Raw genomic sequence first — 26425 nt, 5'->3', positions numbered from 1 at the left:
GCATATTGAAAAGCTTGTTACAAAAGGGCATCTGCTCTTGAAGGCTCAACTGTGTCACAAATTGTGCCACTCTGGTGAAGAAATCTTACTTCCAGTCAAGATGGCGCCAGTGGACACCGATACCTCGGGTGACACCTTCCAGATCGTCAATCTTTTCAGTTTTTCTACCTCTTCTATTTATTCTCTTAATTTTGTTTTTGAAACTGTTCAAGCCTTCGACTTACAGTCTGTAGTTCAATCAAGTGACCTAGTGCTCTGCTGCTCCTGAGAAAATTTCAGGACAGAAGCACAAGCACAAGCTACCACGAGGAGAAGCTCAGAGATGGGACGGGGGGCCTTGATTGACTACATTTCTCATCAATTAAAGCATTGAGGAAGATTGAAACATCAAGGCAAGTGTGCAGGGGCTGCTGGGTTCAAGTTGCTCTTCTCGGAGGGGCCGCTGAGTTTGACTCACTTCCCTCGGAGGGGCCGCAGGGTTCGAGTTGCTTCCCTCGGAGAGGCCACAGGGTTTGAGTCAGTTCCCTTAGAGAGGCCGCTGATTTCGAGTCTTCCCTCGGAAGGTCGGCTGGGTTCAAGCAACTGTTCTCCCCGATGCTCTCAGAGATGTCATCAAAATTCTCAGATTTATGGATTAGAAATTAGTTCAATCTAACTGTAGTTCACATTGGTCTCTTTCAGTTCTATGGTCCTCTTTCGTGTTCTTGCCCATTCTTTCCTGTTGTCTATTGGTGGGCTGGGAGTTTGGGGTTAGAGTATTGACGCGCTTGTTGCTGTTTTTCCATGTAGATGATCTGTTAGATTTTGTGTGAGGGATGGGTTGGGGGTGATTTGGGGGTTTTTGTTTCTTTTTTTTCTTTCCATGTGGGGAGGAGATTGATGTCTTTTCTTTCAACTACTTCTATGGTTTTTCCGTATTTTGTGGCTACCTGGAGAAGACAAATCTCAGGGTTGTATTCTGCATGCATACTTTATAATAAAATGAACCTTTGAAAAAATCATTGATGCTTCAGGTCAAAACCCTGCATTGGGACTGAATGGAGAGGTGTAATGGCAGAGTTTCAACCCAAAACATCAACAATTCCTCCCCTCCCCCTCAAACCCCACCCCCAGATGCTGCTTGACCCATTGAGCTCCTCCAGCAGATTGATTTTGATTCATATTCCAGCTTCTTCAGTCTCTCGTGTCTCTGAGGTTCTGAAACAGGCCCAGCTGTTACTGCTTTTGGAATTAATAAGCAACTACCCCTCCCCACCCACTCCATCATATGATACCACTCTCCCCAGCAGAATTTAAAGATCCAAAGTTTAATGACTAGTTGAGCTTTTTTGGTGTTTGCTCTGATTCAACAAGTGGTTGGTGTTGTTCAAGTTACCAAAGTCTACAGTAAAGTCAATGCTGAAAACACTAACAGATTTTTTATTCTGTGTTTTTCGCCCATTCCTTTTTGTCTTGTTGTGCGAAGGGAGGGGACTTGGGGGAAGGCTGATGATCTTGCTGTGTTCTGTTAGTTTTTTTGTTCAGGGGAAGGGGGTCTGTGGCTTAAAGGTTGATGTTCTTGTCGCATTTTGTGCAGGGGAAGGAGTTTTGGGGGTTTGGGAGTTGATGATCAGGATGCTGTTCTTTTTCTGTGGGGGTGGATTTGACGTTTCTCCAAACAACTTTCATGTTCTTTCTTTGTTTCGTGGCGATCTGGAGAAGATGAATCTCAGAGCTGAACGTGGATACGTACTTGGATAATATATAAACCTTTGAACCTTTAAACAAGAGATTCTGCAGATGCTGGAAATTTTGAGTGATACAAACAAAATGCTGGAGGAACTCAAGCAAGTCAGACAGCGCTCATGGAAGGGAATAAACAGTGAACACTTTAGGCTGAGATCGTTCATCAGAACTGTAAGATGGCATCTGTGGGAAGAGAAACAGTTAATATTTCAGGTCAACTGATGAAGGGTCTTCAACATGAAACACAGAATCCGTTTCTCTCTCCACAGACGCTGTCTGACCTGCAGTGTTTCCAATACTGTCAACTTTTATTTCAGACCCAGCATCTGACAGGACTCTGGTCTGACATCAGGGCTTCCACATAAGCCAACAGCTCCCAGCTATGGCTCCATTAGTGGCCCTCCTTCATCAAATACAGCACGAGTGTGTAAGCAAGGAGAGGACAGAGAGAGCAAGGTGTATTGCGAAGAGCAAGAGAAGACAAGTCAATATATTTAGGAGGGTCTATATTTAGGGGAATGTAATATCAATGAGAGAGGAGAATGGACACGATGTATGGGGGCAGAGTTCGAGGAATAAGGTATCATAGTGAGGAGGAGGGCTTAACGCATAGGGAAATATCAGACAGTGTGGGAGGAATGAGAAAGTAACAGAAATATCATTGGAATGTGTAGCAGTGTTATTCGTGTGAAGATGCAGCAATGCAAGGGCATTTCAGCCCACTGAGTTACATGAACTTTAGGTAAGAGTTCTAATTGGCTGCTGGTAGTTGAAGGTAGTGAACTGACAAAGTTTGTGCTTCACTTTCACACTAAAGTGTTGTGCTCAAGCATGTCGGAGTTGATCTCATCCACACAGCACCAGATGTGACTTCCTGCCTACCTGAGTGGGGACACTGAAATATCAGCCCACACATCTTGAATGCAGGTTGCATGCTAATCAACTAGAAGCATTTTAATCCAAACCCACAGCTTAATCACACATTATATTTTCAGGCACTGTCCTGCTTACCAAACATGTTAATGGTAAGGCACTGAGGAGTGCAGTGGAACAGAGGGATCTGGGAATACAGATACAAAATTCTCTAAAAGTGGCGTCACAGGTAGATAGGGTCGTAAAGAGAGCTTTTGGTACATTGGCCTTTATTCATCAAAGTATTGAGTATAAGAGCTGGAATGTTATGATGAGGTTGTATAAGGCATTGGTGAGGCTGAATCTGGAGTATTGTGTTCAGTTTTGGTCACCAAATTACAGGAAGGATATAAATAAGGTTTAAAGAGTGCAGAGAAGGTTTACAAGGATGTTGCCGGGACTTGAGAAACTCAGTTACAGAGAAAGGTTGAATAGGTTAGGACTTCATTCCCTGGAGCGTAGAAGAATGAGGAGAGATTTGATAGAGGTATATAAAATTATGATGGGTATAGATAGAGTGAATGCAAGCAGGCTTTTTCCACTGAGGCAAGGGGAGAAAAAAACCAGAGGACATGGGTTAAGGGTAAGGGGGGAAAAGTTTAAAGGGAACATTGGAGGGGGCTTCTTCACACAGAGAGTGTGGGAGTATGGAATGAGCTGCCAGACGAGGTGGTAAATGCAGGTTCTTTTTTAACATTTAAAAATAAATTGGACAGATACATGGATGGGAGGTGTATGGAGGGACATAGTCCGTGTGCAGGTCAGTGGGACTAGGCAGAAAATGGTTCGGCACAGCCAAGAAGGGCCAAAAGGCCTGTTTCTGTGCTGTAGTTTCTATGGTTCTATGGTTCTATGTTGCTACACTCACAATGATGAGTTTGTCATCCATATCTATATTCATAGCCTTTCAAAGTGTACACTTCAATAATTCATAAATTTGTAATTTATTCATTTGGCCAGATATTTTAAAATTCTTCAATTCCACCTTTTCAGTTGTAAGGTACTGGTACATATAAGAAACAAAAGGTACTTATAACAAACACATATAGTCAAAGTCGACAGAGTTGAGGGCTTCAGGTTTGCAGGAGAGAACATCACCAATAGCTCTACCCTTCTACCTTGCACCTTATTATCTACCTGCACTGCACTTTCTCAGTACATGTAACACTTTATTCTACATTTTGTTTTTGTTTTACCTTGTACTACCTCAATGTACCATTGTAATGAATTGACATGTATGAACATTGAGCAAGGCAAGATTTTCACAGCACCTTGGCACGTGTCAATAATAAACCAATCTACCAATATCAAACTTCAGGCTGAGTTCTCAATATAGTAGCACCAGCACAGGTATACCATTGAGATCAATGGGACTCTACTTTCATGATGGGTGCCTCGCATATGCTCCTATATCACACAATAGTTCAACTAGAGAAGAACAAATCCCTCTCTTTACAGAAGTTAAGCATTACACTAATATTTAGTCCAGTCAAGGACTACAGTGATGTATGATTCAGAAAAATTGACTTTAAAAGTTTTAGATATCATATGTTTCACATCGATAGTTTACTGACTGAAGGCCAGAAAGTGAAATGTGATTTTTGATAAACAAGAGAAAACCTGCGGATGCTGGAAATCCAAACAATGCACACAAAACGCTGGAGGAACTCAGCAGGCCAGGCAGAATCAGAATAAGAATTAGGTTTATCATCACTGGTATGTGACGTGAAATTTGTTAACTTAGCAGCAGAAGCTCAATGCAATATGTAATAAGTAGAGAAAAAATAACAATCATAATAAATAAAATTAAAAAATAAACAAGTAAATCAATTACGTATATTGAATCGATTTTTTAAACTGTGCAAAAATAGAAATACAGTATATTTTTTAAAAAGTAAGGTAGCGTCCAAAGATTCAATGTCCATTTAGAAATTGGATGGCAGAGGGGAAGAAGTTGTTCCTGAATCACTGAGTGTGTGCCTTCAGGCTTCTGTACCTCCTGCCTGATGGTAACAGTGAGAAAAAGGCATGCCCTGGGTGCTGGAGGTCCTTAATAATGGACGCCGCCTTTCTGAGACACCACTCCCTAAAGATGTCCTGGGTACTTTGTAGGCTAGTGCCCAAGATGGAGCTGACAAAATGCTGGAGGAACTCATCAGGTCAGGCAGCATCTATGATTTAAAAAAAAAGTTCCAGTCAATGTTTTGGGCCAGGACCCCCAAAACGTCAACTATACTTTTTTGCATAGATGCTGCCTGAGCTGCTGAGTTCCTCCAGCATTTTGTGTGTGCTGCTTGTAATTTTTGATATATTCCTCATCCCCGACCACTTTTATATAAGAGAAATATGTTTTAGAACATAAAACAGTACAGCATAATACAGTCCCTTAGGCCCATATTATGCTGACTGATTATGCTCCAAGATCAATCTAATACTTCCCTTCCACAAACCCTTCCATTTTTCTTCGTGTTTTTCATCTAAGATTCTCTTAACTGTCCCTAACGTTTGCCTCTGCTACCAATCCTATCAATGTGTTCCATGCACCCACCACTGTGTAAAAAGCCTACCTCTGACCCTCCCCCCATAATTTACTCCAATCACCTGTTTGTCCACTCTATCTATGCCTCTTATCATTTTATAAACCCCTATCGTCACCACTCATCCTCTTTTGCTCCAAAGAGAAAAACCCTAGCTCATTCAACCTATAGTACCCTCATAAACCACGCTCTTCAATCCCTGCAGCATCCTGGTAAATCTGTGCACCCTCTCTAAGCTTCCACACCCTTCCTATAACAAGGTGACCTGAACCTAACACAATACTCTGTATGTGGTCTAACTGGATATTTATAGAGCTGCAACATTACCTTCCGGCTCTTGAACTCAGTCTCCCAACTAATGAAGGGCAACACAACATATGCCTTCTTAACCACCCTATCTACTGTACTTGCGACACTTCCCTATACCTTCTCACCAGCAGTTCCAAGTTAAGAGGTGATGCCAATATGGAAGACCACAGTGAAATAAGGCCACAAAACCATAAGCCCATTTCTCCAGCTCATGACCTCCCACAAGTATTGTGGCATCAGACTAAGAGACTCTGTTTTCTCTCCTCTATTTTCACCACATCAAAAAACACAAACATAACTGAATTACAAATGTTGGGGATGTAGAAGTTATAACCCGTAGTTCAATAATTCATCATTCCAAACCCAGGGGAAGCGAATGTGAAATCAATGTTAATAAAACCAAAAAAAAACAAAGGAGAAATGTCTTTGCTCAAAGCATAGTGAGAACGCGATACGTGGGGCCAATGGGGAGACATTGCAGTGAAGGGAGCAAGGGATAAACACACAAAGGAGAGAGGGATGGGGAGAGGTGGGAGGAAGTTTGTGTGGAGTAGAAACATCAACATGGACCATTTGGGTCGACTAATGTTGTACACCTCATGAAATTGCGGAGACTATGAAAACTAATCTCACAGGGAATACTGAACAGCATCTGAATGACCTCATTACTGTGCATACTGCATGAGGGTAAAGCAACTATCCACTTAGAGACAGCTCCCAAAAGAATAATACAACTATGTGATGTTGACAAATGGTACCATCGTCAGTACAATATTCCATTTACAAATATGTAGTAACAGGCTAATCTGCCCCTATCCTCCTCCGCTTTTTATTAAATATTTGGTTTTACTTCAAGAAAACAGATCATCTAGTTAATGAAACCAATGTTTATCCTCCTCTCACTTTATATTATCTTGTCCACATAAACATATCCATTGCCCTTTTATTTTTTTAGGCTAATAATGGGGCGCAATGCTTTACAGTGAGAGCTGTAAGATTGAGTTCAATTCCCACCGCTGTCTGTAAGGAGTTTGTACATTCTCCCTGGGACTGTGGGGGTTTCCTCTGGGTGCTCCAGCTTCCTCCCATATTCCCAAAGGACATATGTTCAGGGTTAGATTTGTGGATACGCTATATCGGTGCCTGAAGTATGGTGCCACTTACAGACTGCCCAGCACAACCCTTGCTGATTTGATTTGATGCGAATGACATACACATGTTCTAATATGTGAAGAAATGGTTTTTAACAGAATTGTTGCAGTTCTGAATAGAATTTTAATTCATTTAATAAATAGTTCTTCCACCATCCAACAAGAAATCAGCGGAATTCCAATATACCCTTTAAAATTCTGTATTGGTGATAGAGGGCAGCTTCAGGCATGAGTGTAGAACTGTCACATGTCACAGATTTCTCACCTTGTAGAACTTCGGAGGAATCGCTGAGCCTTCAGCTGAGAAGCTACGTAAATTGATGCGGCTGTAGCCAGCAGCTCCTTGTGCTCAGAATCGAACAGCTTATGTCCTGTAGGGAGAGAAGCCTTGAATAGAATGACACAAATTGGACAATACAGCAACAGGTTCTTCAGTCCCATACATCCACGTTATTGTTCCACACAAACTTCACCAATCTTTACCTCACCTAATTAGCCTCCCCTTCAATTCCTTTCACCCACTGTGTTTATCCTTAACTGTGTCCACACCATTTGCTTCAAATTCGTCCTGTGTATCTTTTACCCAAACTTGTACCCCTCCTCCTTTAACAATCCACTCAATTGAATCTATTTTCTCCATCTACTCTGCCTACATTGTCATGATTTTGTACACCTCTGTGAAATCCCCTCTCACTCTTCTTTGCTCCAGAAGAACCACTCCAGGTTTCCTAATCTAACCTTGCAGCTGAGACTTCCCATTAACACTCCTCAACAAAGATCACTGAATAGCAATCTGGAGTAGAATTCTAGATTGAGAACTCTTTTGGGCATAAGAAGAACTTTGCGCTTCTGCTTTGATCAACGGCCTTGCATTATTTCTTTTGGAATTTAACAATTCCTTAACCTGCTGAGTTCCTGCACCAAATTGTTTGTTCCTCCAGATTCCAGCATTAGCAATCTCCTGTGTCGTATGTTTACGTTGTTCTTGCAGCTGCAAAACTCTTAAGGGTGTCAAGAGCTACACTCTGAACCAAAATTATTTCAAACAATCTGAAAAGCAAACTGATTGAATATATTACATCCAAAAAAATAACATGAACCTATTGCTCCAAGAGAAACCTGTCTTAAGTGTATTGAATCTTCAGTGACAAACCTTTGAAACCATCGGGGTAGACTTCTGGAAGGAAATTTGTAGTGATGTCTCCTTTAACAAAGCGTGGATGAACTATAACCTCCCGGAGCAGGGGAACATTGTGAGTCACTCCTGGAAGTGAGAAGGAAATGTGTTATAAAGGACCTTGGGCACAATTTATATTACCTGGAGTAATCATTATATCCCTTACTGTGGGAATACCTACCTGCAGTACCCTTACTGCATATTTATCTGCCAGACAAAAATAACTTCTAACTGCAATAGTTTTGAAAATCCTGATCCATAAACATTTATCTATTTTACACAACAGTAAGGGACACTAATTAATGCGAGAAAGTAGCTCCATCTTGAATTAAGACATTAAAATGAAGCACTATCTGCCCTCATAAACAGACTAAAGCATTCCACAACAAATATTAAAAAGCAGGGCAATTCTCCTCAGGAACTTGGTCAATATCTCCTCAACCAACACCATGAAAATAAAAATTGTCTGGTCATTATCACTCATGTGGGAGCTTTTTCTGCATAAATTGGCCACTGCTTTTCCTATATTACTATACTTCAAAAGGACTTCATTGGCTGTGGAATATCACAGGATCATGCAGGCACTGGAGAGATCCAAGTCTTCCTTGATTTTCAACCCTTTGAGCAACTTCAGAAATAGTTTATAATACTACTTCTATTTGTTCTATTCAGCTGAGAACTGTACAGGCAATGAACATTCACAATCCATCTAATATCAACAATTGCAAAGGCAGTTCAGTTAAATCACAGTTAATGTTTTAATTGCATTGTTTTCTTGAAGTGAGATTGAAAGGTCAAGTAGGTACCTTGAGCAGAAGGTAAGGGAGAGTTGGTTGTTCGGGACTAAAATGGGTAAATTAGTAGGAATTGAATTGTGAGGGACCTGAGACAGTGGACAGAATAATCTACAAGGAGATTTAATGGTTTCTAATCTTTTGCAATGGGATATTTCCGTCTACTTAGGAAGAGTAACATCGATTTAAAGTTCTTACACAAAATATGGTGTGAGGGACATAGGAAATAATCCACCATGCAAAGAACTGTTAAAGCAGCCAATGTTTAGCCTCACAGAAGTTAAAATGGAGATCACTGCACTTTTTCTTTAAAGGATTGAGTAACTCAACATTCAGCACAGAGTAAATCATAGGGGGAGAGCAAGGCATTGGAATTAATTCTGGGTTATTACAATCAAGATTCCCCACATGTTTGATGGGAGAATTTGCTCGCCATCCTCTGTGCTGCCATCTTCTATGGCTCTGAGAAAAGTTGTGGGAGCTCTTCTAATATCACTGCTTGACCGAGACTGATCATGCTCAAAAGAGAAATCAAATGTGCTGAAGTTTCTTTCACAGCAACCAACTGATCTGTAGAGAGATGGTCCTCGACAACATTGGCCAGGGATTTGAATTTCTCAGTTGATTACCCAAAAGAATTACAAATCAAGACCTGCCACTTGCATCCTGCATCATTCCAGGTACAATGTCAAGTACAGAGTCGACACTTCAATAGTAGCGAGAATCTCTGATAGGTAGACAATATTAAAATAAATCAAGGATGGCTCTTTGAACCTAAATGAATAAATCATCTTCACTACATTAATCAATAAAGTTTCAAGCTCATAATTTTACAGCATTACTTGAAAGGAGTCTTCAATATGAATATCATCAAAGGTATCAGTCTCATAAAAGGCTGTCTACCATAAATAAATCATTAGAATGTAAAATATGCAAGTCAAGCAGTTGTAGATCCCATGTATCTACATTACGCTGCAAAGAGGGTTTCAAGGGGCCTGGTAAGTGAAATAAAATGAGTCTTATGTTACAGTTCCACCAAATTTGGGGGAAAAAAAACAAGGCAAAATAGGGCAAGTCAACTTGTCTTCACTTTGTCCAATAGCACGTCACAAGTGTTGGATGTGAGGTTCATTTTGACCTCAGCCAAAGTTCACAAGGTCCACATCTGTGTGTGAAAAGCTGCCAGGCTGAAGAATGATGACCCACAAGCTGCCTTCTTCTGACTACCTGCTGCTTCCAAAACATTGCCGAGACATTAGCCACACACTAACAGGATCAAACAGAGGCCAAATAGCCATGCTTATTTTCAATCGTGTGGTGTTGCAGCTAAAAACAAAACCAGATTTTCTTCATACTTAACGGAACTGGGTTTAGGCTAGAGCTAAGATCCAGCAAAAGTGCTTCCAATATTTTGCTGAATGCCTTCTCTTGGGAGAGCAATGTCATTTACAATCTATGAGATCTTTACCTTAGACACCACCATTCAGCACCCATGCAATATATACACCAGACTAGGGGGTAAACTAACCCAACAGTAAACTTCTTCCATGACAAACAAACACTGGAATAGATGCCGGACCATATGTGTTGAGCTAACTTTGATACTCCATTTTAACTGCAGCTGCCACTCACTGAAGGGTCTAATCTGGATATAGAATGATCAGTGAAAGGGACTCAATTGCAATGACTATAATCTTTGCACTGTTTTGTTATTTTGAACTCATTGATGTGTTTACTGTAAACACATGGGATTCTGAAGATGCTAGAAATCCTGAGTAACACAAATAAGACTCTTCATTCCTTTCCACACATGCTGCCTGACCTGCTGAGTACACACTTTGTGTGTATTTATTGTTGTTTATTACTTTGTGTGCTGTTTACTCTGTGAGCTTAATGTGAGCAAGGAATTTCAATGCACCCTGGTGTGTATGACAATAAACTAACCTGAGTGCAGAAGGAGTTACACCCCAACAGAGGCTAACTTAATAATGAGGTGGTGATTTGTTGAAATTCTCTACCCAGGTTGCTGTAGAGTCTCTGTTGCTGAGTATATTCAAGTCTAAGGCTACATCCACACTTGACTGGATAAATCTGTAACCGAAGCTTTTCCTCTTCGCTTTGACCCTCCGTCCACAGTGAACGGCATTTTCCTCCCTCAAAAAAAGGAGCTTTTCTAAAACACTCTTCAGAGTGTTTAATTCTGAAAACGACAGTTGGCTGTTGCAGTGTGTACCAGGTAAACAGCTAATTTTAAAAACGCTGTCATGACGTGCCGGAACAAATGGTGGTGGCAGCGTGGCATTTCATTGTTTTCTTGAACGCAACCTCCAACACCACAACAACAATATCTGACAATAGATGTGTAACAGCCTAATGTAACATTGTATGGAAATATAAGATAACACCAATGCATTCATGTTTTATACATTTAACATAATAAAGGCATCCGTTAGTCTTGCAAGACCATGGATCTGCGCCTGGAAAGTCTTCACTCTCCAGGGCGCAGGCCTGGGCAAGGTTGTATGGAAGACCAGCAGTTGCCCATACTGCAAGTCTCCCTCTCCACGACACCAACGTTGTCCAAGGGAAGGGCATTAGGACCCATACAGCTTGGCACCAGTGTCGTCACAGAGCAATGTATGGTTAAGTGCCTTGCTCGAGGACAAAACACGTTCCCTCAGCTGGGGCTCGAACTCACGACCTTCAGGTTGCTAGTCCAATGCCTTAACCACTTGGCCACGTGCCCACACACATTTAACAAGGTGCTTTATTAATGCTTGTGCAAACATTCAATAGATGCAATTGTCACTTTTGCCCAGTAACTCGTTTTATTCCACATGTTAAATACAGCAAAATAATACACAAAGACATGGCAAAATTAAAGGCAAACAAATGAGGTAACAATTTGTCAAGTAGGGTGCCGTGCACAATCCTGATTTGATGGAGACGGACGTGAGAGCATGGAGGAACATCTGGTGAAACTTCTGAAATGCCTGCTTTGCTGCTGCTGCTACTGTGTGGTCCGAAATCTCTGGAGGGGAAGGCCCAGAGTCCTCGGCTTTGCTTGTTGCTTGGCGGCCGGGGTGGGGTCAAAGTGCTCGGCAGAGGATGTTGCTCGGTGTCGAAGGACTGGTCGGAAACTCGAAGTTTTCGGACGGACTCAGAGTCCGCTGCGGTCGGGTGCTTCCAATGGTGCTGTATCGGCAAGTTTGCAGCGCTTGGAGGTTCATGGCAGGGAGAGTTTCCCCCTTCTACCGTCTGCGTGAGATGATGAGGCTAGCGGGACTTTGAGACTTTTTTTTAACCATGCCCATGGTCTGCTCTTTATCAAATTACGGTATTGCTTTGCACTGTTGTAACTATATGTTATAATTATGTGGTTTTGGCAGTTTTAGTTTTGGTTTGTCCCGTGTTTCTTGTGATATCATTCTGGAGGAATATTGTATCATCTTTTAATACATGCATTTCTAAATGACAATAAATGAGGACTGAGTGTCATAATCTAATCTAACAGCAAATTTCACTCTTGCCCAGTAACTAGCCTTATTGCATTTAGTTGTAGCTGTCGTCCCTTTCATCAGTGAAGAGACTATGGCTGTAGGAAATGTTTCTGGATTAACGTACACCAAGTCTTTCATTTGGCAATTTCCTTTCAAGTTTTTCTAGTCTGTATCTGGACAAACGCACACCAAGTCCTTCGTTTCGTAATTTCCTTTTAAGTTTTTCCAGTCTGTAACTGGACAAATGTACACCAACTATACCGTTTCCTCTTTGCTTGCTTTCTGTATGTCTTGCACATGCCCAGTAGAAGGGGATTCACCCAAATACCCGTTTTAATGAGGACGGAGGTATTTTCAAAAATGCCTGGTGTGGACGCCTATCGTTTTTACGCAAAACCGGCATTTTCAAAATTATCCGGTCTAGTGTGGACGTAGCCTAAGATTAATGACATTTAAAAATTAAGGGCAGCTTGCTGTTCTCAGTGTCGGATGTGGGAGGTCCTGGAGTCTCCTAGCCTCCTGGATGTCCACATCTGTGCCAGGTGCGCCGAGCTGCAGCTCCGAAGGGACCGTGTTAGGGAACTGGAGCTGCAGCTCGACGACCTTCGTCTGGTCAGGGAGAGTGAGGAGTTGATAGAGAGGAGTTACAGGCTGATAGAGAGGTGGTCACACCGGGGCCACGGGAGGCAGACAAGTGGGTCACGGTTAGGAGGGAGAAGGGGAAGAGTCAGGTACTAGAGAGTACCCCAGTGGCTGTACCCCTTGACAATAAGTACTCCTGTTTGAGTACTGTTGGGAGGGAACAGGGGGGACAGCCTACCTGGGGGAAGCAACAGTGGCTGTGCCTCTGGCACAGAGTCCAGCCCTGTAGCTCAGAAGGGTAGGGAAAGGAAGAGGAGGGCAGTAGTAATAGGGGACTCGATAGTTAGGGGGTCAGATAGGCGATTCTGTGGACGCAGTCAGGAGACCCGGATGTTAGTTTGCCTCCCTGGTGGCAGGGTCCGGGATGCTTCTGATCGCGTCCAAGATATCCTGAAGTGGGAGGATGAGCAGCCAGAGGTCATGGTACATATAGGTACCAATGACACAGGTAGGAAAAGGGAAGAGGTCCTGAAAGGAGGATATAGGGAGTTAAGAAGGGAGTTGAGAAGAAGGACCGCAAAGGTAGTAATCTCAGGATTACTGCCTGTGCCACGCAACAGTGAGAGTAGGAATGGAATGAGGTGGAGGATAAATGTGTGGCTGAGGGATTGGAGCAGGGGGCAGGGATTCAACTTTCTGGATCATTGGGACCTCTTTTGGGGCAGGTGTGACCTGTACAAAAAGGATAGGTTGCACTTGAATCCTAGGGGGACCAATACCCTGGCGGGGAGATTTGCGAAGGTTACTGGGGAGACTTTAATCTAGAATGGTTGGGAGATGGGAATCAAATTGAAGAGACTAGGAGAGAGGAGGTTAGTTCACAAATAGAGAAAGCTAGTAGACAGTGTGTGAGGGAGGATAGGCAGGTGACAGAGAAGGGGAGCGTTCAGATCAAAGATGTAGGGGAGAAGGAAGAAAAAGATAATAAAGTTGTTTGCACCATTAGGGATAAACAGAGTAAGAGGTGGAGAGTTTCTTAAATGCATCTATTTTAATGCTTGGAGCATTGTAAGAAAGGTGGATGAGCTTAGAGCATGGATTGATACTTGGAAATATGTTGTCATAGCTATTAGTGAAACATGGGTGCAGGAGGGGTGTGATTGGCCACTAAATATTCCTGGATTTTGTTGCTTCAGGTGTGATAGAATCGGAGGGGCAAGAGGAGGAAGTGTTGCATTGCTTGTCATAAAAAATACTACAGCGCTGCTTTGGCAGGATAGATTAGAGGGCTCGTCTAGGGAGGCTATTTGGGTGGAATTGAGGAAAAGGAAAGGTGTAGTAACACTTATAGGGTTTTATTATAGACCGCCTAATGGGGAGCGAGAATTGGAGGAGCAAATTTGTAAGGAGATAGCAGATACTTATAGTAAGCACAAGGTTGTGATTGTGGGAGATTTTAATTTTCCACACAAAGACTGGGAAGCCCATTCTGTAAAAGGGCTAGATGGTTTGGAGTTTGTAAAATGTGTGCAGGATCGTTTTTTGTAGCAATACATAGAGGTACCAACTAGAGAAGGAGCAGTGTTGGATCTTCTGTTAGGGAATGAAACAGGTCAGGTGACAGAGATATGTGTTGGGGAGCACTTCGGATCCAGTGATCACAATGCCATTAGTTTCAATATAATTATGGAGAAGGATAGGACTGGACCCAGGAGAAAGGCTAACTTTGAGGAGATACGAAAGGATTTAGAAGGAGCGGATTGGGACAATGTGTTTTATGGGAAGGATGTAATAGAGAAATGGAGGTCATTTAAAGGTGAAATTTTGAGGGTACAGAATCTTTATGTTCCTGTTTGGTTGAAAGGAAAGGTTAAAAGTTTGAGAGAGCCATGGTTTTCAAAGGATATTGGAAACTTGGTTTGGAAAAAGAGAGAGATCTACAATAAATATAGGAAGCATGGAGTAAAGGAGGTGCTCAAGGAACATAAAGAATGTAAAAAGAATCTTAAGAAAGAGATTAGAAAAGCTAAAAGAAGATATGAGGTTGCTTTGGCAAGTAAGGTGAAAATAAATCCAAAAGGGTTTTAACAGTTATATTAATAGCAAAAAGATAGTGAGGGATAAAATTGGTCCCTTACAGAATTAGAATGGACAGCTACGTGAAGAGCCAAAAGAGATAGGGGAAATTTTGAACAATTTCTTTTCTTCGGTATTCACTAAGGAGAAGAATATTGAATTGTATAAGGTAAGGGAAACAAGTAGGGCAGTTATGGAAACTATGATGATTATAGAAGAAAAAGTACTGGCGCTTTTAAAGGAATATAAAAGTGGATAAATCTCCCGGTCCTGACAGGATATTCCCTTGGACTTGAGGGAAGTTAGGGGCTCTGACAGAAATATTTCAAATGTCATTAGAAACAGGGATGGTGCCAGAGGATTGGCATATTGCTCATGCGGTTCCATTGTTTAAAAAGGGTTTTAAGAGTAAACCTAGCAATTATCAGCCTGTAAGTTTGATGTCAGTGGTGGGTAAATTAATGGAAAGTATACTTGGAGATGATATATATAATTATCTGGATAGACAGGGTCTGATTGGGAACAGTCAACATGGATTTGTACGTGGAAGGTCATGTTTGACAAATTTTATTGAATTTTTTGAAGAGGTTACTAGGAAAATTGACAAGGGTAAAGCAGTGGATGTTATCTATATGGACTTCAGTAAGGCCTTTGACAAGGTTCCACACAGAAGGTTAGTTAGGAAAGTTCAATCGTTAGGTATTAATATTGAAGCAGTAAAATGGATTCAACAGTGGCTGGATGGGAGATGCCAGAGAGTAGTGGTGGATAACTGTTTGTCAGGTTGGAGGCTGGTGACTAGTGGTGTGCCTCAGGGATCTGGACTGGGTCCAATGTTGTTTGTCATATACATTAATGATCTGGATGATGGGCTGGTAAATTGGATTAGTAAGTATGCAAATGATACTAAGATAGGTGGAGCTGTGGATAAGAAGTAGGCTTTTAAAGCTTGCAGAGAGACTTGGGCCAGTTAGAAGAGTGGGCTGAAAGATGGCAGATGGAGTTTAATGCTGATAAGTGTGAGGTGCTACATTTTGGTAGGACTAATCAAAATAGGACATACATGGTAAACGGTAGGGCATTCAGGAATGCAGTAGAAAAGAGGGATCTAGGAATAATGGTGCATAGTTCCCTGAAGGTGGAATCTCATGTGGATAGGGTAGTGAAGAAAGCTTTAGGTATGCTGGCCTTTATAAATCAGAGCATTGAGTATAGGAGTTGGGATGTAATGTTAAAATTGTACAAGGCATTGGTGAGGCCAAATTTGGAGTATTGTGTACAGTTCTGGTCACCAAACCATAGGAAAGATGTCATCAAAATAGGGAGAGTACAGAGGAGATTTACGAGAATGTTACCTGGGTTTCAGCACCTAAGTTACAGAGAAAGGTTGAACAAGTTAGATCTTTATTCTTTGGAGCGTAGAAGGCTGAGGGAGGTATTTGATACAGGTATTTAAAATTATGAGGGGGATAGGTAGAGTTGACATGGATAGGCTTTTTCCATTGAGAGTAGGGGAGATTCAAACAAGAGGACATGAGTTGAGAGTTAAGGGGCAAAAGTTTAGGGGTAACACGAGAGGGAACTTCTTTACTCAGAGAGTGGTAGCTGTGTGGAACGAGCTTCCAGTAGAGAGGCAGGTTCGATTTTGTCATTTTAAAAAAAAAGTGGATAGGTATATGGACAGGAAAGGAATGGAGGGTTATGGGCTGAGTGCAGGTAGATGGGACTAGGTGAGAGTAAGCGTTTGGCATGGACTAGAAGGGCCGAGATGGCCTGTTTCTGTGCTGTAATTGTTATATGGTTAAGGGAAGATCAGTGGCGCAGAGGCAAAAGATCATGGCTGAGGGGCAGATTGGTCTTCTGCTGTTATTTCTTGTATATCTTCAATTGCAAGGCCCTAAACCTTTGCCTCCTTTATGATGCATATCAAAACATTGTTTCTTTGACCAAGCTTTTGGTCAGCGGCCCAGTATCACCATGTGGTTCAAAGTTGATTACTTTATGTTTGTTGACTTTTTTGCTGCATTGAAGACTTCAAACAAATATTATTGATACAGAATGAATTTTTCATGAGTAGGTCTGAGGGTAGGACAAGGCATAACAACAAGCTATGTTAGTTCTTCAACTTCATTAAGGCTTCACCAACTGCAATCACTCCAAGTCTGACTTCCACTCTCTATAGCATTCAGATTCAGATTAGCTTACTGCAATATACACCAGGGTGCAATGAAATTTCTTGCTCATGTGAAACTCATAGTAAATAGTATACATGCTAATAACAATAAATACAGAGACAAGCACAGAACAAAAGAATGGGACAAAGATTGTAGTGCAATCTGAAGAACTCCAAAAAGAAATGCAAAAGTGACTTTAACGGATGAAGTAGAATTGGGAGTCAGAGACAAGGCAGCACCACTGGGAAGCGGATGTGAAAGAGATAATTGGTGCAGAAGTCTGATAGCTGTGGGGAAGAAGCTGCTCTTTAGTGTGGATGTCTGGACTTTCAAGCTCCTGGTAGAAGAGAGAAAAGGGAATGCTCGGGGTGGCAAGTTTCCTTGACAATCCTTCCTAAAGCAATGTTCCATGAAGATGGACTGGATAGAAAGAAATGACAAGCTTGTGACAGCCTGGCCTGTGTTTAGAAATCTTGGCAGCTTTCCTCAATCCAGAGCATAGCAGCTGCTGAAGTGTAATCTGTCAGGATACCTTCTATTGTACTCTTAGACGTGCTGAAAGAGGCTCCTCATGGACATGTCAGTACATCTCGGAAGATGAAGAAAGTACATACGTTGGTACACTTTCCTGATCACTGCATCAGTAAGGAGTCATTGGTGATATGCATGCCTCTGAATTTGATATCCCTTCCCTTGCCTATACAATAGCCCCTCTGAGCTAACTAATGTAGACTGCTCACTCAAAGTTGTAGCAGGTCTCACAATTCTTCTGCAATCCTTTATTTCTTCTACTTCTGGTTCTTGCACTTAAAGCTTTTTTGATCTGTATTTACCCAATTTTTTCCTATATGTATCTGATTGAAAACCTTCCCAATTGTGCAGAACACTCACATTCAGGATGGAGTCCCACTTCACACCCTGCCTGACATTTCAAAAAGATGGAGCAAATCATGTTGGAAAATGGAGTTCTAGCCGATCCAAGTTTCTGTCAAAGCCAGTGAGAAGATTCAGCACTCCCTGGGACTACAGTTAGTGAAATGGGTCATGACTTTTTGGATAAGTGACCAAGCCAGGCACTATTTGGTTGAACTGAAGTTGAACATATTCCTGAGAGAACTAATATATTCAGTTTTGGTCACACTACAGGAAGAATGTAACAGCTTGAGGCTTCAGAGGAGATTTACAAGGATATCAACAGGATGGAGTGGTTTAGTTATCAGCAAAGACAGGCTCAGCTGGGGTTGTTTTTATTGGGAAAGACACGGCTGCACAAAATTTTAACTGAGGTATATAAAAAAAATTACAAGAGGTAAAATGGGGTAACCAGGGTGGATTCTCCAAAGCAGAGAGGTCAAAATCTAGTTGGCACAGATTTGAGTAATAGGTACAAGGATTACAGCGGAGTTAAGTAACAAAATAATCTTTAGAGCAGCTGCGGGAATTTCAACTCACTGCAGAAAACAAGGTTGGGGTGGTACCTTATTAATTTTATAATCTACCTGTCTGAGCACATGCAGTGCAGCAACCTACAGAGCTACAAGCTGAAAGCACAGATAAAGATGAGATTAGTCTGAATAAACTCTCTCTTGATTGTCAGGGAAACAATGGGCTGAATGGACATAACAGGTTCTGAAAATTTCGCAGATTCTAAAGTAACAGACCAGGAAAGTAATTTGTTTAGTTTTTTTTAAATTCTGGTCTTTCACTTTCAAATGTCACCGAGTTACTCAAGTGCAGCAATTGTACAGAACCTTGGCATTTCTTATTTTAACAATACCTGCCAAACATTTGAACATTTAACCAAATCAAACTGTTCAGGTCAGATTGGATTACCATTAATTCCTTTTAAAATACATCCATGACATTGATATTCAGACAATATTAGATGAAGGTTTTCTTTTGTTGTTTCAATCCTGTTGTGCAGAAATTGAGACTCGAGCTCCATCCAGGATACAGAACAGCAGGCTCCTGAAATCATTGTGATGCTCACCAATGATTTTAAACATTAATATTAAAAGACATAAAGTTTACCAGAGTGTTATAATTATTTTATGCTGTCGTCTGAATATTATAATCTTTGAAGAATATGCCTTAAACACTGATCCCCAAAGGACTATTTCTTCAGCAAAGCATTGCTTAAGCTGTTTGTCTTGCACATAAAACCTTTTGTGGCTTGTGCAATTAATGTACAAGGGGATCAGTAAGCTAACACGAGGAATGAGTGACATAGACATCTAAAGCTATTTTTTGTTTGATCATATCTAGATATGAAGTATTGGAGAATTACACGGAGGTTGTTTATTCATTTTGCCTATACTGACTCTGAAAACAGTATGTTATAAATCCTGTTCCCTCTGCAGCCTTTTCTGAAGCCTCATACATTTTTCCACTTATTGGGAAGTCATTACTGAATCTGCTTTCAACACCTTTCTAGCATAAAAGTGATTCTTTGTTCTTGTTCTTCTGCCTGCCTCCTCTGGTCACCACCTTTGCTACCATGGAACATTTCCCCTTTTTTCCTTGATCAAAATTCCTTGTGATTTAGAACACCCCAGTAAATCTCCCCTCGACTCCCTCTGCTCTAAGAACCAGCCCTTCGATGGAACTGAACTCCCTCATTCCTGAGATCATTCTAGTAAATCCTCTCTCAAGGGCTTTGAATAGCACCTAAAAGGCACAGTCCAGAATTGGTCCTAACCAGTGGTTTACAATGGCTCTGCAAAATGTTCCTGCTTTTGTACCTTTTACAAAAGCTCATAGAAACAACACACCAATGGAGAATCAGAGAACAGTATAACATTAGAAAAGGTTATAAAGGCCCATTAAATCTTCACCAGATTTTTTTGCAGAGCAATCCAACTGGTTCCACTCCCCTGTCTAAATAGCCGTGCAAAGATTTCTCCTTCACGTGTTATCGAGTTCTTTTTGCAATCGCATTCTTTAGTCACCTCGGCCAACCCAATCCAACAGTTCTTTACAAATATGAACCACACACATTTTTTTCTGATATCGACTTTGGTTTGCTTATTAATCACTTTAAATGAGGTAAGTATTAGAAAATGTTTCTCTGTACAAAACATTCATTATTTTAAAATTAGTCATCAAGTTCCCTCCCAGTTTTCTCCACCTTTTGGAAAACAACACCAACTTCACCATTCGCTCTGTGTTAAAAGAAAACCCTCACAGATATGACCACAGCAGTAAATCTCCACAACCTCTCCAAGGACTTGACATCCTTCTGAAGTAAGGGCCCAGAACTAGAATATAGAACATACAACAGTGCTAATTTATTAGGGTTGTGCCGACCCAAATAAATTCGTAATTAAATGGCCAACTGAACTAATTCCCTCTGCCTACACAATGTCCCTATCCTTCCATTTTCCTCACATTCATGTGTCTCTCTGAACGTTTCTTAGAAGTCCTTAATGCATCTGCTTCTACTACCACCCCAGGCACCCCCCCGGCTCTCTGTGTCACAAGCTTACTCCTCACGTCCTCTCACCTTAAATGTATGCCCTCTGGTGTTAGACATTTCAACCCTGGGTTAAAGATACTGTCTATCTACCCTATCTATGCCTCTCGTAATCATATAAACCTCCAACAGGTCTCCCCTCAGCCTCCACTGCTCAAGAGAAAACAAACCAAATTTGTCCGAATTCCCGTTGTAGCACCTGCCCTCTAATCCAGGCAGCATCCTGGTAAACCGTTTTGGCATCTTCTCCAAAGCCTTAACATCCTTCCTATTTTGGGGTGACCAGAAATGTGTGCAATACTCCAGATGCAGCTTAACTAGAGTTTTATAACACTGCAATTTAACTTCCTGACTGTTGAACTCAAAGCCTCAACTAATAAAGGCAAGTATACCATATAAATTCTTAACCACCTATCAACCTATGTAGCACCCTTTCAGGGTGCTATGAACTTGAACCCTAAGATCCCTCTGCTCATCAACACCTAAGGAACTTGGTGTTAACAGTGCACTGTTTCTTTACATTTGACCTAACAAGCTGCAACATTACACATTTGGCGGGGTTAAACTTAATCTGCCATCTTTCTGCCCACTTCTGCAACTGACTTATATCCCACTGTATTCTTTCTGGGGTACAACTAATGCTTTATAAGGTTTTAGCATAACCTCCTGACTTTTGTACTCCTTACAATTCTATCAACTGATTTGTTAACAATCATGCCAGTCAAAGTTTGCGCACCAAGCAGCCTGGGTCTTAATGTTGCATCCACTCTACAGTTACATTAGTGACCATATATTGTAATTCCTCATTCCACCAATGAAACACACATCTCACATCCTTGTGTAATATTCAATTTGCCACATGTCTATCCCCTATGAACGTTTTCATAAAGTCTGTCTTTTTTCATCTTTCTCATTTTTAAAAGATTTGTGCTCTCCAGATCTAGGATTTTAATCAAAATGCAGTGGTCCTAATGGTAAATTCACATGTACTGCTCCCTCCAAACAGTTGCATTGATGTTATCATATGAAGAAAGCTTGCCAGACGCTCTACTTCATTAGGACTTTGAGGAAATTTCATATACCACCAAAGACTCTTGCAAATTTCTGCAGATGTACTTTAGGAAGCACTCTGAACGGCCGCATCACAGCCAGGGATGGGGCCTCCAATGCACAAGGTCGCAAGAGGCCGCAGAGTGTTGCAGACTCAGCCAGTTCCATCACAGGCACAACCTTCCCCGCTATCAAGGACATCTTCAAAAAGGTGGTACGTCAGGAAGGTAGCATCTATCAATAAAGATACTCACCATCTGAAACATGACCTCTTTACGTTACTACCATTGGGAAAGAGGTACAAAAGACCCACACTCAACATTTTAAAAATAGCTTCTTTCTGTCTACTATAAGAGTTCTATGAACACTAATTCATTATTCATCTTTTGCCCTATTTACAGTAATTTTATGTCTTGCACTGTTCTACTGCCACAAAACAACAAAATTCCATGACACCAGTCAGAGGGATTTTAATGAATATGAGGTTAGCATAGAACAGGCTAATTTGCTGGAACATGTTGAGGTTAAGAAAGAGGCACTGTTGGAAGCTTTAAAGAAGATTAGGATAGATAAGTCCCTAGAACCAGATGGGATATACCCCAGGCTACTCGAGGAAGAAAGGGAAGAGATTGCTGCACTTTTGACAATGATCTTTGCAATAACAATAACCACAGGAATAGGACCAGAAAACTGGAGAAATGCAAATGTATTTCATTAGTTCTAGAAAATTAATAGGGATAATCCTGAGAATTATAGACCAGTGAGTCTTAAATCAGTGGTGGGCAAGCTATTTCAGAGGTTTCTTAGAGGCAGGACTTATAAGCATTTGGAGAAGCATAGTCTGATTAGGAACAGTCAGCATGGCTTTGTGGGTAACACACATCAAAGTTGCTGGTGAACGCAGCAGGCCAGGCAGCATCTCTAGGAAGAGGTACAGTCGACATTTCAGGCCGAGACCCTTCGTCAGGGCAAGTCGAAGGGTCTCGGCCTGAAACGTCGACTGCACCTCTTCCTAGAGATGCTGCCTGGCCTGCTGCGTTCACCAACAACCTTGATGTGTGTTGCTTGAATTTCCAGCATCTGCAGAATTCCTGTTGTTTATGGCTTTATGGGTGGCAGGTTGTGCTTTATGAGCCTGATTGGCTTTATTGAGGAAGTGACAAAACAAATTAAAGAAGGAAGAGCAATGGATGTGATGTATATGGATTTTAGTAAGATGTTCAACAAGGTTCCCCAGAGAAGGCTCATTCAAAAACTCAGGAGGCATGGGATCCAGGGAAACATGGCTGAATTTATGGAGAAAATTCTGACTAAGGGACTATGACTTGTGATGTTCTGCAAGGATCTGTTCTGGAACCTTTACTCTTTGTGATTTTTATAAATCACTTAGATGAGGAAGTGGAAAGGTGTGTTAACAAGTTTGCAGATGAAATGAAGTTTGATGCTGTTGTGAATATTGTTGTAGGACTATGTGCTGAAAGTGTGGAATTTGCTCCCACAGGAACTGTTGCAATGAAGAGCATCCATGTACTTAAGTGAAAGCTGAATGAGTAGACAATAGAGAGTGAAGCAGAAGGACAAGTTGAAAGGGTGAGACGGCAGCGGCTGGGAGGGCCTGCTAGCCCAAATGACTGTATTTTGTGCAGTGAACATCATAGGTTAGCATTACACTATTACAACACCAGCAACCCAAGTTCACTTACTGCCGCTGTCCCCAAGGAGTCTGCATGTAACCTGCATGGGCACCTCCGGGTGCTCCAATTTCCTCCCACATCTCAAAGACCTATGGGTTGGTAGGACATATAGGGCAGCATGGGTTCATTGGGCTGGAAAGCTGTGTTGTATCTCTAAATAAATAAATAATATTATGGGACTTCTACTGCTGTCAATTTAAACAATGTTTTTCCATCTACTTCTACTACCGTCTGAGTAAAGGAACTCAAAGAGATCACAGCCATCAATGACTATAGTTTTCATTCCTTTTGATACAAGAACGAAGTGGCAGAACAAATTAAAGACACTCTATTAGGCTTGTGTTCAATTCCTAGTTATATTAAGTACTTAATCAAATAAGCAAATTCGTTATGCAGTGAAGTCCAAGTTAATCTACAACTTTTCCAATTTGCTTTCATCTGCAACATCAACATCACCCTACAGAGATCCAAGAGTTAATTCCAATCCTTTAGTGACACCTCGGAGTTACAAAGATGCTAATGACTTTGGATGATCAATGGAGAAATCAGGAAGTTATAAAGGATTGTGTTTGAAGTAATTACACAAAAGACACATCCTTTGGTCTCAAAATGATGATCACAGCTCATTGACACTTTCCATTTTCAAAGTGAACTAATTAAAAAAGGATGCCAATTTGAGAATTATTTTGCTACTTTCCAATGACAAGAAACTGAGCACATCTTTCTGATTATTACAAAAATCACCATGCAGTTGGTAAACAACAATCCAAATTAACTTGGGAATGAGAATTGTTTTCATTTTAAGTGCTCAATTACAGCAAATGTTTTAATCTTGAAGAGAACAGTATAAAGTTCTAGCATTATGTTGCAAAATATCAAATAGGATTGTAAAATAATTTGCTATTGATTTTTATAGAAGTTCCTAACCTGGGGTCTACAGACCTCTCGGTTAATGGTAGGAGTCCATGGCATAAAAAAAGATTGGGAACCACTGGTTTAGCTAATGTGTAAAAGCAGTCCATTCAACATGATACCATTTCAACATCAAAGAATAGAATAATCACTTGAAAATTGTGCCAATTAGGGTTTTGGGGTGTGCCAGTTAGATCAAATTGCACACACTGGTGGTTCTGCCCCACACTATCCTGCTCCCAACCATCTCCATTGCCCCATCACCATTTCTGTCCTGTCTCTGCCACTTGTCATGGACCTCCAGGCAGAATACGCCCCACCTGCTACCACACTCTGCCTTGGAAAGCCAATTCTGAATCCAAGCAGCCAAGTTTCCTTGGATCCCATGCCTCTTCACTTTCTAAAATGAACCTAATATGGGGAAGGTTGTCAAAAGCCTTACTAAAATCCATATACTCCATATCCACTGCTCTAGCTTCATTAATTTGTTCTGTCACTTCCTCAAAAAAAGTCAATCAAGCTCATAAGGCTTTGATAAAGCAATGCTATCACAAATCATACTATGTTTCTCCAAATGCTTGTAAACCTAGTCTTGAGGAAACCTCTCCAATAATTCACCTACCACTGATGTAAGATTCACTGGTCTATAGTTCCCAGGATTATTCATGTTACTGCTTGAACGAAGGAATAACGTTTGCCATTCTCCAGTCCTCTGGTACTGCTCTTGTGGAAAGTAAGGACAATGCAACAATCTCTTCACTCGCTTCTTGTAGTAAGTAATCAGAGGTGCATTCCGTCCAGCCCCGAGGACTTATCTAACCTAAAGTTTTTTAAAAGTTCCAACACTGCCTCTTCCTTAACCTCAACATGTTCCAGCACATTAGTCTTTTCTACTCTGACCTCACATTCATCAAGGTCCCTCTCACTGAAGCAAAGTCTTTATTAGGACATTCCCTACCTCCTCAGACTCCAGGACAAGTTTTCTCTTTAATTCTTAATCAGTCCTCCATCACTCTAGTCATCTTCCTGATCCTCACATAGTTGTCCCTAATCCTACTAACTAAGGCATTCACAAGTTCCCCTTCTAGCTCTCCTAAGTCCCTTCTTAAGCTCGTTCCTGGCACCTTATAACTCTCAAGAATCCTGTTCAGTCTCTGCTTCTTTAAACTTAATTATTCTTCATTCTTCCTCTTGACTAAATATAATACCTCCCTTCTCAACCATGGTTTCTTTCCTTGCTTCAGTGGGACAAACCTATCCAGAACCCCAATGGAAGTGCTTCCTAAACAACCTCCACATTTCTATTGTATATTTCCCTGAAAACATCTGTTCACAATTTGCACTACAAAGTTCCTTCCTAATAGCATCATAATTTTCCCTCCCCCAATTAAATACTTTCCAATCTGCCCCCTCCTATCCCTGTCAGGGAGTTGCGCTCACTGTCTCTGAAGTACTTGGCCACTGAGAAATCTGTCACATGACCAATTTTATTGCCTAGTACTAGATCCAGTATGGCCTCTCCTCTAGTCTACATATTGTGTCAGGAATGCTTCCTGGACACACCTACCAAATTCAGCCCATCTAAATTTTTTGCACTAAGAGGCGCCAATTAATATTAGGGAAGTTGAAGTCACCCATGAAAATAACCTGGTATTTTTGAACCTTTCCAAAATCTGCCTATTGATCTGTTCTTTGGGGTTCTTGTTGCTACTAGGGAGCCTATAGAGTACACCCAATATTCTGCAGATGCTGGAAATCCAGAGCAAGACACTCAAAATGTCAGAGGAACTCAGCAGTCAGGCAGCATCTATGGAAAGGAATGAACAAACAGTTCATGTTTTGGGCTGAGACCCTTCTTCAGGACTGGAAAGGAAGGGGAAAGTCACCAGAATAAAAGAAGGTGGAGTGGGGGGGGGGGGGGGGGGAGAGGAAGGCTAGCTAGAAGGTGATGGATGAAACCAGGTGGGTGGGAAAGGTAAAGGGCTGGAGAAGAAAGAATCTGACAAGAGAGGAAAGTAGACCATAGGAGAAAGGGAAGAAGGAGGGGCACCAGGGACAGGTGAGGAGAAGAGATAAGAAGCTATGTGCTGATGCATGCTCTGTTTATCACCCTTCTTCCTGATATTTCTTGCACTAAAGTAAAAAAAAACAACCCATCCAGCTGCATTTATGCTTTATCCATTGCCTATTGGATTGACCTTGACCAGTGGTATTGACCTCCCACATCATGAAGACCCTGGAGAGACTTGTTCTGGAGCTGTTCCGGCCTATGGTCAGGCCACACTTAGATCCCCTCCAGTTCGCCTACCAGCCCCGACTAGGAGTTGAGGATGCCATTGTCTACCTGCTGAACCGTGTCT

The 26425-nt window shown here is 41.5% G+C and overlaps 1 protein-coding gene across 3 annotated transcripts in view; it reads right to left on the bottom strand.

Moving 5' to 3' along the window:
* Window positions 1-26425, bottom strand: part of pcca (propionyl-CoA carboxylase subunit alpha) — a 495020-nt gene that overhangs the window by 186582 nt on the left and 282013 nt on the right. For all 3 annotated transcript variants that reach the window (XM_072258848.1, XM_072258849.1, XM_072258851.1), the window contains 2 exons: window positions 7788-7898; window positions 6900-7005 (listed from right to left, as the gene is read on the bottom strand). In XM_072258848.1, the coding sequence (XP_072114949.1) occupies window positions 6900-7005; window positions 7788-7898 (217 nt within the window). The remainder of the gene's footprint in view (window positions 1-6899; window positions 7006-7787; window positions 7899-26425) is intronic.

The sequence above is a fragment of the Mobula birostris genome, chromosome 5, assembly GCF_030028105.1.
Source record: "Mobula birostris isolate sMobBir1 chromosome 5, sMobBir1.hap1, whole genome shotgun sequence".
In the NCBI taxonomy this organism is placed as follows: domain Eukaryota; kingdom Metazoa; phylum Chordata; class Chondrichthyes; order Myliobatiformes; family Myliobatidae; genus Mobula; species Mobula birostris.
The sequence above is the reverse complement of the archived record's forward strand: the minus strand, read 5'-3'. Positions and strand labels throughout refer to the sequence as shown.